Source organism: Antedon bifida, chromosome 8, assembly GCF_963402885.1.
Source record: "Antedon bifida chromosome 8, ecAntBifi1.1, whole genome shotgun sequence".
In the NCBI taxonomy this organism is placed as follows: domain Eukaryota; kingdom Metazoa; phylum Echinodermata; class Crinoidea; order Comatulida; family Antedonidae; genus Antedon; species Antedon bifida.
In genome coordinates this window covers 4,010,783-4,031,559 of record NC_136233.1, presented here as the reverse complement: position 1 = coordinate 4,031,559, position 20,777 = coordinate 4,010,783, and the positions used below count along the sequence as shown (strand labels likewise).

At 31.8% G+C, this 20,777-nt stretch overlaps 1 protein-coding gene across 5 annotated transcripts in view; it reads left to right on the top strand.

The window, feature by feature from the left end:
- LOC144850801 (uncharacterized) overlaps positions 1–20,777 on the top strand; it is a 162,783-nt gene that overhangs the window by 93,719 nt on the left and 48,287 nt on the right. For 4 of the 5 annotated variants that reach the window (XM_078708247.1, XM_078708246.1, XM_078708245.1 and 1 more), the window contains 2 exons: positions 4,371–4,475; positions 15,846–16,070. In XM_078708247.1, the coding sequence (XP_078564373.1) occupies positions 4,371–4,475; positions 15,846–16,070 (330 nt within the window). The remainder of the gene's footprint in view (positions 1–4,370; positions 4,476–15,845; positions 16,071–20,777) is intronic. The other variant, XM_078708248.1, reaches the window with a different exon arrangement.

Below are 20,777 nucleotides of genomic sequence, written 5' to 3'. Positions count from 1 at the left end.
TCCACGACCTACGACCTACTGTACAACTAGTTACATCATTTGTTGTATATAGCCAGGGACATTTGAATGTGCTTCCACTCAATTACTTTATCACAGTTTTAGCAGATTCCGGGACCAGACATAACCTAGGTCATCCGACATTGATATTTTGCCATTCTAAAGTAATTTGACCTCTGATTCTTTAATAGCCAATCACCTCCTTGTATTCGTTTGATTTTCGATAAAATATGTTCAAAGTTATCTGGGTCAGGACCGTACTGTATGAATGTAGACTATGAGTTTTTCTATTTCGATAATGATGTTACCAAGATTTTTTTATATAATACACTAATTGTTTTATATCTTATTTACTCACTATACTATATTCATGTACCGAGGAATACATTTGAATACTGTACTTCAATATCTGTAACATAATAAATTCCATCATTTTATTCAGAGAAGATACAAATCAAATTACAGCAAATTGAAAATATTTCCAATTCATTCTCTATCGGACTTCAGAATTATTAATGACATCAATCACTGTTATTTTAATCCAACAGCATAGTAATAAAAAACAAATTTAAAGCATTACAAGAAAATAATCTTAGCTTCAATATTTGTGTACTGCTTCTACATAAGCAATTTTAAATTTGTAATTAGATATCAACCATTTCAAACAGTTACAGCTTGGTTTGTTTCACATTAAACATATATCTTTATCAAATTGCAAATCATCAAATCAATTTGGCTAAATTAAAACTAATGATTATTAATACACAAAAATATTTCAGTTTAGTTATTATAGTGAATTTAGTAAATCTTTTATAGGCATGGACATGTAAACACTTTTGACCATAAAATTTGATTTTTGATATGATGTATATTTTTGTATGACGTCCTGTAAATGGACACCTGGATATTTTTTTGCAACAAATACAATTTCTGTACAAAGGAAAAACATCAATCAACAAATGATTAAAAATAAAATGTAACAATGCCTCACTAATATTTTAGTAACCTATCAATGAATTAAAAAAAAAATGAGTCAAATCATCAACATAACCAACTAAGGGCCTGTTCAGACCTACAGTATGGAGTTATTCGTATCGTACATGGCATACAATTCCGTAGGTCTGAACCAGGAAAAGATTAGTAAACGATGCTTACGATACATAAGTCATGTATTGATGATCAATTTCAAATCAAATTTACTCCTACATGCCAGATGTTTAGCCAAATAGGTGGTAGTCTGAACACTTTGATGTTACGATGCTAATCATAACATTATGATATTGCTTGTGATACGAAAGAATCTCCTTGGATCTGAACATACCCTAAATTCGTACATAACAGTTTCGCATTGAATTTTTGGAATGAAAGCTACTGTTTATAGACTTGTTACAATATACTACTGATTTTGTAACTATGAACGTCTGTTTCCGAAATAAAAGAAAAATGATAAAATGACTAATGTGACCATGTCCCAGCCTTGCTTATGGTATGAAAAAAAACCTTATCTCCTTAATATCATTGTATACTTTTATTTCTTTAGCACCATCCTTTTTAACTTTTGCACATCAACGGAACATTTAAATAAAAAAAAAAAAATTTAAAAGGGACATACAAAAAAATAAAAAAAAAACATTTTTGCTATTGAATGGCAATGCAATGAGGCAATCTTTTTTATTCGTTAAATATTCTAAAATGCCTATAAAGTTTCCACATTCATTTTCCATCGTCAGTTCAGTTTAAAGTATTTTTTATATTCATTTTACGCAACATATCAGTACAAATTAAGTAAACCTGATTCTTTGAAACAAACATTGAATAGCGTTGAAGTATCCATATTTGAATGCATATTTATAAGGTATTCATATACCATCAGCCATGTTTAAAATGGAATATGTTCAAGAATACGTTTGTGTTTTTAAATCATTTGCATACATACATTCAGATTAATATGGACCTCAAAGAGTTTATATAATTCATGCGAACATCTAGGCGACAGTGATGTGAGGTGATCAAGAGCTCTTTAAAATGGCCGCTGTAGAACCGAATAAATCATGACACATTTTTTAGATTCAGTTAATAAAATTAATCTATTTTTAATGGCATGAAATGAATAACTTTGCATTGCAGCTTGCACTTATCAAAAACCATATTTTCAATATTGCTAAAAAACTAACCACAATTGATTTTAAAAGATGGATTTTAAAACCGTAGCCAGGGGGGGTTTTTATGGTTCGGGCGAACCCCCCCTTTACAGCGAATCCCCCTTAACCGACTGCGAACCCCCATCCCTGACATGCCCAATACCTCACCCCATCTCTGAAAATCCTCCAAATACGTGCCCCACAGTACAAAAGGTTATTCGTAAATTGAAAAATTCGTAAACTTGTTCTTGATTAACTCGATACATTCTTCACTGTATATAAAGCGTGGTTCCCATTAGAACGCTACGCAGCGACGTATCGACGCAAAGTGCTGTATTGCGTAATCACAAGTGGGAACCGACGATGCAACAGTGCTGCAAACATCGCAGGTTTGATTTCACGCAGGCGGGGGCAAACATAATTATTGTAAGGGAATGTTCTTACGTTGCGTAGGTTGCGTCGCTAGTGGGAACCACGCTTAAATTGAAAAATTCGTAAACTCGTTTGTGAATAACTCGATACCTTCTTCGCTGTATAAAGCGTGGTTCCCACTAGAACGCAACGCAGTGACGTATTGACACAAAGTGCTGTATTGGGTAATCACAGCAGGTGGGAACCTACGACGCAACAGCGCTGCAAACATCGCAGGTTTAATTTCACGCAGGCGGCGGCAAACACAATTATTGGAATAGCATTTTCTTACGTTGCGTAGGTTGCGTCGCTAGTGGGAACCAAGCTTTAGAGGTGCCATTTATCATGAATGTTATGTGCGAGAGTACCATTTCCGGCCATCTAGGGGTGTCATTTAACAAAATTCGCTTCGCCACCTCAGTGTCCCAAATACGTCCGAACCCCCCCTTGACAGATCCTGGCTACGGCCCTGACTGTGCCGAGAGGTCCAGTTTCTGCTGAGGAAAAAAACTGAGAGTAAATCCACACCTAATTTTGCAGCATGAAACAGGAATAACCGATTAAATGGAATCCTGTAAATAAAGGTTAAACACATGTTTTTAAAAAACATATTTTAAATCGCCAGTTTAACAGATTTATTAGGCACTATAAATGCAGCAGAAACAAACAAAAAATATTAAAAAACAGGTCAAAATGTCTTATTTGTTTAAATATTTATTTATTTATTATTACTAACAACTACATCAATAGGGAATTGCAAACAATGTATTCATTGTTTATACTTTGCTATATACTTTGTATTGTGTAAGTAATAGGATATATAATGGACAGAATGTATCCGTAAAGCTGTATTGTTTTAAATAGTATTATGACCTAGATACTACTTTTGTTTTTGGATAACATTATCTGTTTAATCACTCAACACTAATCTTTCTCACAAGATTATTTATTTTCAATTTTAAGACACTTAAATCAATCAGGTTTTTTTTTCTTAAAGAGTACCATGACATTTATACAAAATTAATATTGTAAAATAATGATTAAATAAAATAATTTATTCAATTCAATAATTCCATGATGTGAATAATTTGAATAATAATTAGCCATTTTTTTTGTGGTTTCACAATTCATTTATGATACAGTCAGAGTAATCAAATTTATCGTATAACAATTGCTAGTTGCGGTAAGACTTTAATTTGCATAAAGAACATGTATTGCGTATCAATTTTCATACTGACTAGCAGAATAGCGATCAATTATGATAAGAAACCTAAGCATTAACTGCGATTAATGCCCTCCTGTTTTCACTGAGAACATCATAAGCATTTCTGATTAGCTAACGCTTACTATCCTCTGACCCCACTCCTCATTCGCCTGTTGGGAACATAGCCATCTGCCCATCACTTTTGCACTTGAGTGGTCAGACAGATTAGACCATACACACCTCAGGGATCTCAACACTATGGTAGCTGGTATTTCACATATTTTAAAACTAGTTTGTTTGATATATATTGTGTCTAAACTTCCTTGATCAATCACCAACTGAGATCAACAACTGTATTTGACCTTAAAAAATTAAACTATTTAATATTTGACACATCCGAGTAACATAAGTACTCTTCCTTCCTGATCATCTTAGCCTTGACTTCCCTATGTCATAGTGGACTATTCCAACCTTTGCCATGTAAATTGTGTACACAGAACAGCTATTCAATAGGCCATAACAGTGATAATCTGACTGAACAAGCTAAGCTATACAAGGCAAGCCTGAAGGCCTATTGTGAGTTAGAAGCTATATCACCTTTTATTTTTATACATCAGAGAATGTTACTGCCACCAGCTCAATGAATAACGGAAATATTTATTCTCCCGTGAGAGGCATGGAGTCGCCGTACATGTATTTCCCTGCACCTTTACCTTTAGGAGGTAAGTTAATTGTGTATACTGTATGCTACAAATGCTACAACTACAACACTACTGTTGTTAATTAGAAAGGTTATCTGTGTCTCAAAGCTACTGACCTTCTGCTGTGAGCCTTTGTCTATTTTCATAATGTTACAGTAAAACGTTAGAGCATTTATGATTAATAATAAACTGTATGGTTGTAAATACAGTATAAATTTGTATACTGAATAGCTATTGCGTTTACGCGGCTGGTCTATTATTAAGGAAAAGGATGACTTATTTAGGCTTAGTATTCAAGGATATGGGATGTATTGTACGTGCAATAGGTAGATATAGTTCATACGTAATAATATGATGGTGTTTTAAGCCATTGTTATAACAAAGCTCACAAGTGAATATAAACAATCGATGAACAACTGCAGCCATTGAAAATCATTCATGAGCAATCAACCGAAAACAGCTTTAAGTTAATTCTAAAAACTGAGGGATCATAATTGAGGTAGCTGCACAAACTACCAGAATGAATTACTATGTAATAGCATACGTAGCTACAGTATGTTAAATCAAAATGGTGGTAGGTATCCATGGTATGAAATATGCCCTTCTTTTAATCTAGCCATTTTTGCACTGAACTGTTACTAAATCTACCAGCAAATTTACTGCAGTGTTGTTATTTAAATTACCTTCTATCCAAACACCATGTTCACTTGACCAGAGCTGCATGTATTGTACTAAGTGTTGTATAGAATAAAAGAAAGATTTGTTGCTCAATAGTGTGTGTTTTTTATAATTACCTGTTAATAAGGTGTAAATAGTGGTCATTGATTGACTAATCCCATTGCATCTCATTTGATAGTGACCTATTTGTATGGAGTACAAACTGTGCCAAATAATTTCTTATTAATTCATGATTATGGAATGGCAATTGTGTAGAAAAAATGTATTGAATAATATTTTAATAAGCTTTACATATCTTTACATTCTTTGAATTCCTGCTTTTAACCTTGTACAGTAGTAGTTTTAATTTAAGAGCAGTAATTGGCATATTACATATCATATCTACAAGGTACTGTACTGTGTACATACAGTACTCTTGTCTATACAATCTGTGAGAATGGAGGTAAATTTGTGAGGTTGTACTGTTTTAATATACTGGTAGCAACAAGGAAAATATGGTAAATGTATTTCATTAAAATTTATGATTATCCGACTCATGACGTGTCAAAAAGATTAGGATGGGTACCGAAAAAGAAAATGTTGGTGATAAGATCTAAGAGATTCAGTAGAGCTTTCTTGGGATGCCAAAGTGGAAAAGGTTGTGAAAATCTTGAATTAGCTACAGCTTCCCTAGGGTGAGGGTACTAAAGAATAAACAGTTGATGACAATGTTTTTAAATAGGCCTATACTGTAGTCAATGCTTACTTAGAGTAATGTAGACGTCATTTGAATAAGGTTGGTGACAAATCTAGGACTAGTTTTACAGTTACTGATTTTCTGTTGAGTAACACGGTGAAAGGTTTACTTGGTAATAAGGTGGAATAAGGTTGGTGACAACATCTTGAACTTAGTAATAGTAGGTACTGTAGAGTATACAGGTTTACAGTATACCATGGAGGTAAAAAATAAATAAATTATTTTTTACCTCCATGGTAATACCATCAGTAGAATAAAATTGTTGACAAAATCTTTAACTACTATAGTTTACAGTCTGCTTTCTTAGGATGGATGTCACAGTGGAATAAGGTTGGTGACACACTCTTGGATATTGAAGTAACTGGTAATAGTATTTGGTGAGGAGGGAGTTGACAGTGTGAAAGGGTTGGTGACAAAATCATTTGTGATCAGAAGGTTCTAATGTTCCTTTAGTGTAATAATGTAAAAGGTTAAAACATATTTTGCTACTGTACACTACTGAAAAAGGAAAAAACAAAAGAGCCCCTTTGTTGTAAATGGTAATATTTTTAGTTGATATTTGGAATTGATTGATAGATGGCTAGTAAAGCTTCACTTATTAAAATAATAGTTATTGTACAGTTTAAAAAAAACAATTATTAACTGATGTAGCATTGTTAATTGTTAAATAAACAAACGGAAATATTCAAAACTTGAATACAGTAGCATTTAAGATTTGTTAATGATAAGATTTGGAATGTAGAATAAATACTGTACCTGCTGTATCATATAAATTGAATATTTAATGGTGATGATATTTTTGACATTCTCTACTCTACTGTAGATTCAAGTTCAAATTATATGAAGGATATTTTATCTGCTTGCAATAATCTCCATATTCTAAAGTAGCTAGCATTTTAACGATCCGAATGGACTAATTAACATCACATTCATTCTAAATTTGAGCAGATTGAACGTACATGACATGACCTACTCGTTAAAACTAACAGCACCTTCGCTGCCCTTTTGTAGACGTTTCCGTTTTAATTTAAAAATCAATTTGAATCCAAGACGTTGGTTTTCATATGAGTGGCAATAACTACAGTATAATCAAGGTGATTTGCATAACAAAGCACAATCAACGATGATGACGAAGGATGATGCTTTTGTGTGTCAAATTTCTCCTCACATTTATGATTATGTAATGTAGGTTTAATGTCTTTTCTCCCAATCTTAATTCTCATAATTAGAAATTTTTAACAAATACAATTTGATGTGTAAGATCACCTACTGTACATCACCATCAACAACAAATTCTGAATGTGGGTGTTGAATTATTAGTCACCTTTTAAATATGACAATTAAAGATATATACTGTATTGTCACCAAAAACATAAAAAATGAAGATTGAATAAGATCAAGTTTTGAATGTACAGTACAGTACAGTAATTTTAATAAACTCTATCCTGAGGATGATCAAAGAATATTGATCGAAACGTCGAGAAACATAACAGTTCTTTTCAGAACTAATATATGTGGTGTACCACAAACTTTATATCAACATAAAAATTTTAATATAGTTAAATTCAGATACAGTAATAGTAAATTTACTTTGACCAAAAATTGGATCGAAAAAAAATATATTTACCTGAAAAAAAAACATAATTTAAAGAGAAAAAAAAGTTTAAACTGCCAGCATTTTAAAAATACCCCTTTAAATTTACAGTATTTTATAGAGAAATTTGTTTGATTACAGGACTCTGTAGTTAATATATATGAGGTATAATTTGGTTAGTTGAGCTTGAATCAAATGTGCTGTAGTACAATGGCATCCATATACATATGAGAATAATAGTCTTAATTTATGATTCTGATGAACTGATTTTAATAACGCAGTTAATCATGTGTAGTATTCACAAACTTTCACAAACTACTATAAAGACAAATGTTTGGAAATAAATGTACAAGAGAATTTGAATTACTGTAGGCAAATGAAGGGAATCGTTTTTAATTCCACTTTGTATTGGTGTACAAGTAACCTACAATGTACACTTTTACACTTACAGTAACCAAAACTCTAAAAATACCTAAAGTATTATTTACATTGATAAGCCTAAGTATTTTTAACACTGAATCAAAGTTCAATCTTTATATTAATAATCCGAACCTGGTTATTTTAAAAGTGGATCAGTAACCGCATAAAATTGGAAAGTTTGTATCAGACAATCTGCATGATGTTTGTTTAATGGTTGGCTTCTGTTGCGTGTAATAAAGTACTGGTATTCGTGAGAAAAGATGAGAAATCAACACTATAAAAATTAAAGATTGACATGTTTAGCTATTAAATCATTGCAGTTTGACATATTGAACACAAAATTATGATATACATTTAGTCGTGTTTCTGTTTGATTAATCTGTAATTATTCTGTACTTACTGTATGTGGCCGCATTCACCAATCGTGAGATAGTATTTCCCTTAAATATTCTTTATTTCACTTAAGTCAATAAATATTTAAAGATTTTACTTAAGTGATATTTATTAATGCATATTACGAAACTGGAAGTTTTAGGGCTTTTAGGACAAGTTTTTAATGGTTGGATCTGTCTGGATTTAGAGTGGCTTCAGTGGCTGGACTTGACCCAGCAAATGTTCAATTGAGACTGTACATTCAGGTACAACTGAAGTCAAAAGATTTTATGAGAATTCTATGGAAACCATGCTACTTTTGTTGTCTGGTGCCATTTTGTTTTGAGGAGAGTATGTCCGGTTATTTACAGTAGTGCCAACCAGCATGTTCCAGGTATACAAATATTTGTCTAATACTGTACTGTTATTAGGAACATTTTTATATTTTACTGTATTTTAAAATGGTGATTTACTGCATAGGCTTTTTGCTAAAACCATGCTAATGTCATAGTTGCTTTATGATATTGTTTTATATTGATTGTGTCTCATTTGCATACTTAAGCATTTTATGATATTGTCTGTGCAAGTTTTATTAGCTGATGCTCAGCTAATAGAGATTGAAGGCTCATCCAGTCATGCTATTTTGAGTTAGTAATTTTGGTATTTAAAACAAAAATTAATAAACTCATAGAGATTCAATATAGTGACTTACCAAATGAAGCTGATTCCTTACGTACTATAGGTTAAAACCTTGAATATATCAATGTTTTAAGATAAACATTAATTATCAATTGTTTTCTAGGAACGTTTCAATTAGTTCACTATAATACATCACATGTACAAGATGTGAAAATTTATGATGGCATTTTAATGATATATTTCAACTGTATTCATTGATTTATTGTCAGTATGCTGTAGACTGTTCAAAAAGATTACAGCAATAACTAATCTTATCACAGTGGTATAGATTGCAGATCATGATTTTCATTATACATGTATACAGTGTTACTGTACATGTGTACTAACTGTTGGCGTACAGTACTGGATATACTGTAAGACTCCACCCATGGCCATGTATGAATAGTGACCACCGTTTAGTTTATAAATCACAAAAAAAAAAAACCCAAGCAATTAAATAACAAGTTTACCCAATAAAAGAAGTGTTAAACCGAGATCCAGTTTAAACCACTTACACTTAAATGGGATATTAGCCTAAAAGTATTTCACTTAAGAAAATAAATATCTAAGTATTTACTGTAACAAAACATACATATACAATACAACTCAGCAGATATTTTAAAATAGGTTTGTAAAATAGTGTTTATTGAATGTTGTAGACACACGGTTCTCAGCACCTGTACAGTATCTAGATGTCTCCAGTATCACAGGAATTGTTGGTAATACAACATCACATGTGTTTCACATGTACAGTATCTCCTCGTGTCATATAACCAACCCTTACAGGATACACATGCACCACATGTTATACTGTACTTGAAATGAGTTGCTGTAGACCTACAGTATTAGACTGTACCAACTTATATACAGTACTGTAACATATAACAGGATACACATGCACCACATGTGATACAAATGAGATGCTGTATTACCATAATATTGCTATTATCTCAGGGACAAATATTGTATTGTACAGTATTGTTGAGATACCAGTACAGCACTAAGAATTGGGTACTGTAGAAATATATTATAGGATTACATCATTTGAACGGAATATTTTTACATACAGCTTTAGTATCGGATAAAGAAGCACAGTTTAATACATTATTCAAATATATGTTGCATAATAGCATTTATATCCCGTAATATTTGTTGCGATACAAATACAACATATTATACAACCTCACTGTACAGGTGATAGCTTATTATCCAAGTCAGTAGTAGCAAAGCATTATAGAGCATGCTCATTGTAACCCAACTTAATGTGTCTTCAACACATTAGTAGTCGGGTAGCAGCATTAAACCAGTTTATGTCATCACCGGTTAAATGCACCGTGCATTCACTATCGTCTATGAACAGCTATCACATATTGATTATTCCCTCGACTATAACGCAACAATATTGATTTCTACACGCATGTTTATAAATATTTTGCTATTGTCTACTTTTGTTAATAACGCATACGTTTTTAACTTCATTTTGTTAGTATGTTTTGAGTAATATGAGAGAATGTGGAATTTGATAATGGCGGTGACAGTCGTGTGATGGGGTGATTGGATGTTGCATCACTCGCGATGTTTTATGGACTTTTCTGAGTGCATATAGTCTTAATTTCTATTCTTATTGTTATTGCTAAATTGGTTTTCATCATTAACCTGTTTTGGTTTCGGTGATGATCATTGTGAGTGTATAAATTGGATTGCTTCTTAAAAAATTAGCTTCTTATGTTTGTTTTTCTGTTTTTTAAAAATCAAATATCAGCTTATTGATTTGGCCTTGAAGAGCATTTAGACAGTATAGTGGCGTTCACATCAGACATCATCAAACGTATTATGTAACATTTTCTATTACTTAACCATTAAATTGCCGTTGTTTTCGGTTTTTAAGCAAGTCAATAAATTGGTTTACTAATGAGCTATTATGCACAAATACAATATTATCTTTTCTTCATAGCAGTTGAAGCTTGGCATACAATTGTAGGGAGTACTTTGGACATCAAATTGCTTAAATTCATTGTTTATACTTTGGCCTCAAAATTAAAGCAGCATTTATATTCTTAAGAGTCATGTTTTATTTATTTTTAACTGCTTTTTTTAGTATTTGTTTCACATATTTATTTGTTTAAATTTGTTTACTGTAAAACCAGAAACTTTCACAACATAAACATTTTGCGAATCAGTTACATCAGTCATTTTCTCGATATTTCATCATTGTAGAGTACTGTACTTTATGGCAGTACGCGATAAAGCAAACAAAACACCTATCGCTTTATCAGTAGTAGGCGCACATGTACTGGAAAATGCTTGTACAGTAGTACTGTATTTTGTGTACAGTACTCAATACAGTACTTCCTAAAAACTATTTCTGGCTTGAATTTCAATAACTCACACACATTTTATTTTTGGTCGAAATATATTATTAAATTACCTCGACCAACATTTTTGGCTTTAAACAGTATTAAATTCGTATTTTACATAAAATCTAATTTTTTTCCCTCCACATGAAAACTCTAGAATTACTTTTTCACATATACTTTGGGGTTGGGTCAACCAGCTCAGCTACAGTGATTAAGTTCACTTAGGTTGACCCTGGTCTCCCCAATTTCAGTTTTTTTTGTTTTGTAATACTTAAATAGACCAAATAAATAATGAAATGAAATGAAATATACTGTATATAAGTATACAGTATAACTCACAGATTGGAAATAGAATTGGCACATTTCTAAGGTACAGTAGAAGAGTTTCTACAGAATGATGGTAATTGTATTAATATTAAATTTACCATATTTAGCATATCAAGTGTGAAGTACTCAACCCATTAATGGTGGTAGAATTTCCAAGTCAAATTGTGGCTGATTTATTAGCAAACATCTGTCAGTCGCGTGGCTTGTCTGATCAACTGGGTTCCACTATTTAGGTTTGAGCAGTCAGCAAGCATGCCATTAAATGCAATAGGTTAAATGTCAATGCCAAGGTCAAGAGGTCAGATGATTTATCACTCTTAGCTATTGTACATGATGTGTGATGAATACAGTGATGGTATTTTGCATGGATAAACTATGCTATGACTTTACCTTGCCATAGAAAACAGCCATAGTAATATAGTACAGTGCACTCCTCTTTGTATAAAAATGTTGTCTATGAAAAACTGAATTACTATATAAAGAGTTATTAAATTTAATCTTATTTACTAATACCTGTACCATGATTGTAATGTCTGAATATCAAGCTAGGTTCGAATCCTAGTTGGGGTACCCTTTTCTCATTCTCACAGATTAATGATGAGTTTATTGATTTACATCATTTGTTACATCACTGTGCGGTACATTTTGATTGCTAATGGATTTCGAATATTTAACTTTATTTTATTTTTTAAACTGCATTATTATGATTTCCGTGTGTTGATGGCAAACCAGCTCATGATATAAATTATACACATTTTGATATTATATCATGAATATTATTCAAAATTTAAACATAAGGTTAGATAATTTGATGCAAATAAATTATAGCAACATTTTTGTTCTTGATTTATTGTTTTCATACAACTCCATTTAAATGATTTTTGTATGTTTTTTTCTCCATCTGTTTTCACAGAACTGTAGCGTAAAATTTGATGGTAGTAGAACAAAAAAATGTTGTTTTCATTTAGCCTTAAATAAGTTGCCCAATAATTATATTTAAATTAATACTGTAGCATCTCATTAAATATACTTGCAGTCCAATGGATAATTCAGTGTAAAATGCATCCATGTTTTATACTAGGAATGCCAATTAAATCTGGCTTGGAATTTATCTTGTAAATATCAGGAACAAAGATAGCTGTACTGTCCAAAACACCTGGCAAAAAGTATGCAAGAAATCCTATTAAATACAAAGGTTGACCCAAAGTGACTCTTTTTATTAAAAATCTAATTAAAAATTATGTTAATGAATAAACACAAATGCACCTGTCTATTAAAGTATATAAAGACAACTGACTGACTGTGTTTGTTTTATGGGGGAGGGGGTGGGGGTGATACTTATTTTTTTATTCATACTACTGAGGTACTATTTTTATTAGTAAGTTAAGTTTTTTTTTTTCATTTTTTTACAACTAACAAAGGTTTGATCGATAGTGGCTAACAAAAAGTAAATTATAGCCTTGCTTAGCCTGACTTACTATACACATGAAAGGATAATTATGTACAGTTGTTTATTGACCAAATTGTATAATAGCAATATCTATTATTATATTATATTTTATATTTTAAAACAACTTCCAAATCAGTGTTGTTGTAACATTAATTCATCTTGTTTAATAATGACAGCACCTTCATTCAAAATAATATTCCTAATAACCACACAATATTAATGAAATTCAGATAAAACCTTATATCCTTATTAAATAAACAGGTAATGACACCGGTACAATGGTAAGATTGATTGAGTCGTAGGCTGTTGAATATGTTCAATTGTTTTTTCTCTTTGATACACTCTCAAACGTGTGGTTGTTAATAAATAGTCACAATTCATTCTAGTTAGGTTTTGTTCTTTGATCATAAGTTGTGTAATTTATCTTGTTGAGTTTGTTGTTGCTCTACTTCTTTGTTCCTGTGTTTTTTTTTTCCATCTGAAGTGGCAAATGCCATACCTGAGAATGTTAGATCATTTACTTTATATGGCCAAGTAAGTATGTAATGAATTTAATATATTGTGAATAGAAAGATTGTTTATGAGTGCGATGGTACAAATAATTTCATGTACTGTATACCAACTGGTGTCCTTATATAGATTGGTTTATGGTACACAATACATAAATGTATATTATTCATAAACTCATAAATAGTTATGAAGACTATTGACCTGTTTTAAATTTTATAATAATGTACAATATGGTATAACGAATAAAGACTTCTTTTCTTAGCCAAGTTTTTAACTTGACTATTTCATCTTTATTGCACGTACTGTACACACTAAAGTGACCCTAAAAGTCAATGTTCACGATTTTGTCCATGCAGATACTATACAGATCAGCAAATGATATTGCAATGCTATGGAACTGATACAGGCATTTTTGCCAAAGTTGACCATGCCAGGCTAGGCTAGGTCACAAAGCATCCAGAGTGCAAATTACCCCAAAAGTAACCAAACAAGTCTTCATCTACCATCAATTGTAGAATCTACATTTATATGTTGCTAAAAAACCATGGACGAATGAATTAAAAACCAGTCTGTCTGCAAAAACTAGTTTGACAAATAAAAGTGTGATGTGCCCAAATATGGTAGTGATTTTCCCAAATCATCATGTCAATCTGTATGGGCCCATTACTTTTTTTGTATAAAGTAAAGTTTGATAGTGTAGACAGAGGTTTAGAAGTCATTGGGAATGTACAGGTACAAATATCGCCCCCAATGTTACTTAGTTTGACCAGGTCCTCAAAAGCAGTAATTGTTACTCACTTTGAAAAGATTTCTGCCATTACAAAATTTATCACTTGTGAAATATTACTTTATTGCTGTTCATGCCATATTATACATATTGCTCTTAAATCATCATTGCTATTTCTTGGCAAAGTTTTAATTAAGCACTTTTGTACGACTGGCCTCTCGTAATTGACTTGAAACAGACATTTATTTCAACTGGTACCAGTTATGTTTCTGTTGACCGGGAGATTTGGAAGTTACCAAGTTAACACTGCCAACTGGTATACTGTTTGATATGTAGCCAGGAGTACACAGAAATTGCGTTGAAAAGATGTACAGTATCTATGTGAATTCATTTCTCGCACACTAGTAAACAATTGTCTGTTGATTCTGTGGTCTTTATGGAAATATCATGTTGAGAAAGATCTTAATAATTGGAACTATTACAGATTTTTATTTTGGACAAGCTATACTTTATTTTATAATATATACTTTTTGATTTATTTTTTTATTACTTTATTTATACTCTTTGTTTTGTACTTAGTTATGATTAGCTTAATTAGTGTTTTGTTTATTTAGACGATAATTAAATTGATCTTGAAGGAACAAGATGTATTGGAAAGTCGGTATATTCTTTTCTCGAACATGTGATCTCCAGACCTCTTTGTTCAGATACTACCAAAAAGTCTTTGCTAAATTCTTTTGCTGGCCTAACTCATGACCTCTTGACATGGCTCTTAATTTAAATCATTCATCATCATCTGCCTCATTATGATTTACTATTATGTGTTTTAATGTTGAAGAAAGAATGCAACATCAAATGTATGTGGAATTTAGAAACATGAATGTGGGACTAACTGTGGATAATATTTCAATAGCATATTTATGGAAACTAGTTTGACAAAAAAAAGTGTGATGTGCCCAAATATGGTAGTGATATGCCCAAATATGGGAGTGATATGTCCATATTATACTGTACTGTATGGGTATATCACATTTTGTAGACAAAGCTTAAGAATTGGTTATAAAATCAAGTTTGTAGCCAATGGGGATCCAAGGGTTCAAACTGACCCCTCTTTTTTTTCTGAAGTGCCCTTTTCAAACTAGAGACTAGCAGAAGATGTAAAGGTAAATAAGCATAAACTAGCCTTGGTCATGACAATTTATGCCCCGTTTGAAGTAAAATGAACCTTCCTACTACAGTATAACAATCCTGGTTATGGGCGTGAAAAGTTTTACTCTGTAATACTACTCTAGTAGTATTACAGAGTTAACATTTGTTAAACTGATCACACAACTGGCACTATATTGGAGTTAATTTGGATCAGCTTACAGTAACTCATGCGTGTGTGAACACAATATTCTATTCAGAAAAAAAAATTTTTTTATCATAAGTAATTGTGCTGACTTTGTGCAATAGTAATATATAGATAGTAATATCTATTATAATTTGAGCTTACTGGTATTTATTTGTTATTTTTAATTATTCCTTCTTCTGTTTTTACAGGTGGACCAGGACTTACAGCCAAACCTCCACCTCTCACAGTAGTACCTGCCTCATCAAACAAACCAACACGCACCACAGCAACTGTAACTCCTCTCAGTCAATCGGCAAGTACGATGACAGTTACTAGCGGCAACAGTTCCGGTAACAATGCCATGAGTACAACGAGGACTTCAAGTTTTGCAGCAGCCTTACGTAAACTTGCTAAGAAAGCAACTGATATCCATGGTATTTATTAAATTATATTCATTTGCTAACTACTGTATTGTATAAAAATTTAATTACTTAAAGGGGGATTCTGGGTTTAAAATTGCTTTTAAATATCGTTTATTTATTAAATAAAAAATATTATAACAATATAGACATGTCAGAATGAAGAAGTAATAACGAGAAATTAAAAAAATTAAATTTTATATACATTTTAGGGTAAATTCATGGAAAGTCTGTTTTTCAGCAGCTTAGGGAAGCTCATTAATATTCATGAGATATTCACAAAATCACGTCATCAGTGGATTTCCAAACTCGCGACGTCAAGCTTACACGTTGTGTCAACTTGCATCTCTAGCTCTCTCCCCTGTCAAACGACGACCACCCGATCATTGTGAAATAATAAGTGTAATAATAACAGTAGTAGCATATAATATATTTATTTGACATTTAATGAAATACAAAATTTACTAGTAGTACAGATTTACGGAGTCATAAATTATACTACAGTATTTTTATACCTCGAATAATAGTACAGATCGTATATCGGCTTCACGTACTAGGCTAGGCCTAGCCTAAATCATTTTATTCATGGGTGAGAGCCATTTCTGACTAGGGATTCCATGCCACGATGGCTACGTTAAAACATTGGGGCCATCATGGGCCTAGCTAGCCTACTACTAAACGATTGGCCCATAAATAACAAAACTCAGTGGATTCCACACCCATCCTATCAACCAAACTCCTAAACAATCTAAGCCTAAAACGTTCTACAAAATCGGCTGTAAATATTGAGGCAAAACGAGGTCCGATCGCCTTCCGCACGTATGGTGTCCCGATCGTCTAATAAGTAGGCCTAAAATAGGCCTAGTTTACTCTCCAAAAAAGCGGATACTGCATCAAGCAAGTAGACCAGGTAGTAGGAAGGAGACCTAGCCGATCCGGCCCAGTTAAAAATTGAGCTAGCTAGTGTAGTAGACCCTATGCGAATTGATACTACCAGGCCTTTTACTATAGGCTACACTTGTTAAAATTAGCAATACTTATGTTTACAAATATTCCAACTCTCTCATTCGAGCTATATTATCTATACCATTCCGGTAGGTCGAGTCGACCTTCAATCAAATACTGTACATCGTTCATGTTGTGATTATAGACGGGGTATACTCGACCCGACCAGTTTGGTATTGTATATTGTATCTGCTTATCACGTGACGATGCCAGGCATGGGCAGAGAGTGCGCACGTGTATCGTCGTCTCTCGCTCTCCTCGCTCAGGAATGTATACGTTACGCTTCATTGATTTTGAAAGCTTTCCCTAAGTCAGTGCGAAAATCGGCAAACGTAAAGTGCAAACATATCTAATTTTTCACTGTTTTGATGGATTTTCATAAAAAATTGACTTTATAAATGGGAAGACCGACTAAAATTACATCAGATAAGTATAATTTTACAAAAGTAATTGACATGGTTAATGATAACGAGTCGTCGGAAGATTGACCATTTCACGAATTTCCTATTCTGTAACCACAGTGTGATTTTGCCGTAGCTGCACTTGTAATCTGGCCTCATTTCACAGCCTTCGTTCTGCTTCACTGGGCGCTTATATAAATTGAAACTTTTACCGTTTAAGAGACAAACAAATATATTTTACATTTTTTGCTATTCATTTTAAACCCGGAACCCCCCTTTAAACAATCTTAATATTAAAGCTCAGGTAGCGGCATAAATTTTAAAGATGTATTGTCCCCTAAAAACATGAAAAATTAAGATTAATTAAATCAGACTTTGAATATGTTATTTTATAGTTTTAATAAAGTTAATCAATTTCATAGAAAAAAAACGAAAAAAAATAATGTTTTCACTTATAAAATGACAAAATAAATGGTTAAATTCAACAAAAAATCCATTGGCTGGCAGCCAATTTGACCATTTTTTGCTTTAAATTACATTTTTTCAGGTAAATACATTTTTTTTCCGATCCAATTTTTGGTCAAAGTGGATAACTATTATGTTACATTAAAATGGAATATTCAACAAAAAAATGTTTCAGAATTATTTTTTCAGGGGGACAATAAATCTTTAAGTATAACATCTGGTTAACTGTACATAAATCGAATATTTGTAATAGAAATCAAGACGAAAAAACATGAATTTCCCTTAAAATGGTGAACTACAAAATTAGGAAAAATTCTGCTATAAAAACCAGGAAGACTTTTTTTCAGTAGTTAACCTAATGTAATAACATGTCTGGTGACTCCCTAGAAGGTGGAAAAAATGGTGGATATACGGTGGATAATTTTTGCTATACCATGAAAATGAAGTTGAATAAAAATACCAGAAACTTAAAATTAATGTTATAATTACCTATATTCACATCTGGTAACATTTTTTACCACACCGTTTATTTTTCATAGTTTTTTTTTAAATACCTCTCTATTTACAACGTTTGTGTACAAAATAATAGAGATTTTACTGTGTCATTTGAAAAAAATATGAAACATAGGGAAACTATTGATCGATAATTATTGGAATGTACAGTATGATCAATAGAAATTTTTCCCCCCACCTGGCCTTTAATATTTATAATACAAACGATAAAGAACGGCATAAAAAAATATTGTAGAAAAATATATTACTTGACCTATGATTGCACTTGATTGTAGTTTGGTTAGATACAACAATTAAAATTTAAAACCAAATATTACACAATGAACAGCCTGCATAACTGAAAGATCACTAACAGTAAATGGAAAAAAAAACACTAAATTTTACAAAGAATATAAAATGCGACCATTTTCAGAAATTTATAAATGTTTTTATTTATTTTCTCTAAACATTTGTCACATGAAGGCTCTTGATTACGTTTACAAAACGATAAAAAATGGGTGAAAGAATCTTTATGTTCTTATATTTTACACATTACTACCATTAGCTTGTAATACCATATTATTGAATTAAAAGCTCTGTCTACAGTATCAAACTTGACAAAAAAGTGATGTCCCCAAATATGGACATTGATGTCATACCACTACCATATTTGGGCATATAACTACCATATTTGGGAACATCACATTTTTTGTCGCATAAAGTTTGATAGTGCAGACAGAACTTTAAATAAAATTTATCATGTGGTATTACATTACAAGCTAATGGTATGTGTTTAAAAAATATAAGAACATAAAGATTAAATTTGGAAAAGTCTTTGGTTTTATTAAACAAAAGTGTGCCATTGTTATGGAATACACAGTAACTGAATAAACAAAAATAGGGTCATGTCATCTATACATTCAGACTACACAGAATAAATTATGTGTTGCAAAATTAATGAACTTTAACTTTATGAATATAAATTAAAACAACCAATGGACTAATATACTACAATAAAGTAGCCATATATCATTTATTGTAATGATAAAAAATAAAGCCAGATTGTAAAAAAATGATTTATGAACTTAATCGCTAACAATCTGTGCACTCTGCAATCTATGTGACTCAAACAATCATAAAAATGACATACCTTAAAATAACAAAGTCATTAACAGAAGCTGAATATTCATTTAAATAAGAATTCAGGAGATTAATAACTTTAAAGCTAAGAAAAATTATGTCGGTAATAAATCTAAATAGTTGTTACAGCAGGCCATTATCTACAATTGTTTCACCTTATACTTCAAGTCAACCTAACACTATAAATTATATATTCTTGCAAACAAAGGCTGTGTTTAGATCTTATACTTGTAATTTATTTCCTGTTAATGTTTATCTGTTCTTTTCCTAATATGATCATATCACCCACCTCTGACCTATGCCAGTTCTAATCACATACACAGGGTATTGGTCTATGACCTCTTCTGTGATCTTTGACCTTCCATGCTGTCAGTCTCCTTTCACTTCCTTTAATCAGTATCTGAACTAGTCTGAGGTCACAGGTCAACATTCAACTGATACCTATCTTATTTAAGGGTGCTGGTAACAATTTTACACATTGAAATGTACTGTACTATAATCGACCCATATTCTAGGTGCATGATGAAAAATCTAGGTGGGGAAGCGGGCTAGCGTTTGAATGAGAAAGATCCAATGACGCAGTTAACTTAAACATAAACGATATTAAGTCGTTTAAAATGTATATTTAAAAGGGATGGTTTGAGGAAGAAAAGTCTAAATAACTATTTAAATATTAAAAGCAAAGGGAACCTTTTTCTGGACAATAATAATTTATTTTAAAGGTATGCTGGATTTGTTTTGTTTTTAAGTGGGTCAATGTCAACATCCCTAAAATTTATCTATTAGACTTTGGTATATAAACCTATTTATTACAAAAATGTTGGATCATATCTAAAATATTTATACAATTATGGAGGAAATAAGACTTTTATTGGCAAATGTTCATTAGCATAACAAATACATAACACAATGGGGGAAACAAAGAACACAATGCTACTATTGTTTATGCAGTGTGTACTGTGTTGTAAATTAATGTAAAAGCTGAATATAATAGTTTAATGTATAGGTAACTACATGGTAACTACTAGTTAACAGAGTAATTAACTAGGTTAAGTGTTATTAACTGGTTGGAAAACCAAATGTTTTAATTGTTAACTACCAAACTGGTTAGTTAACAGTACATTGATGCTACTGTACTTCGTGCTTAGTATTAATATATAAATATATACTTTGCCTTGGGAGTTTCTGGTTAAAACTATGAGCAGCCAGAGGTGCCTGA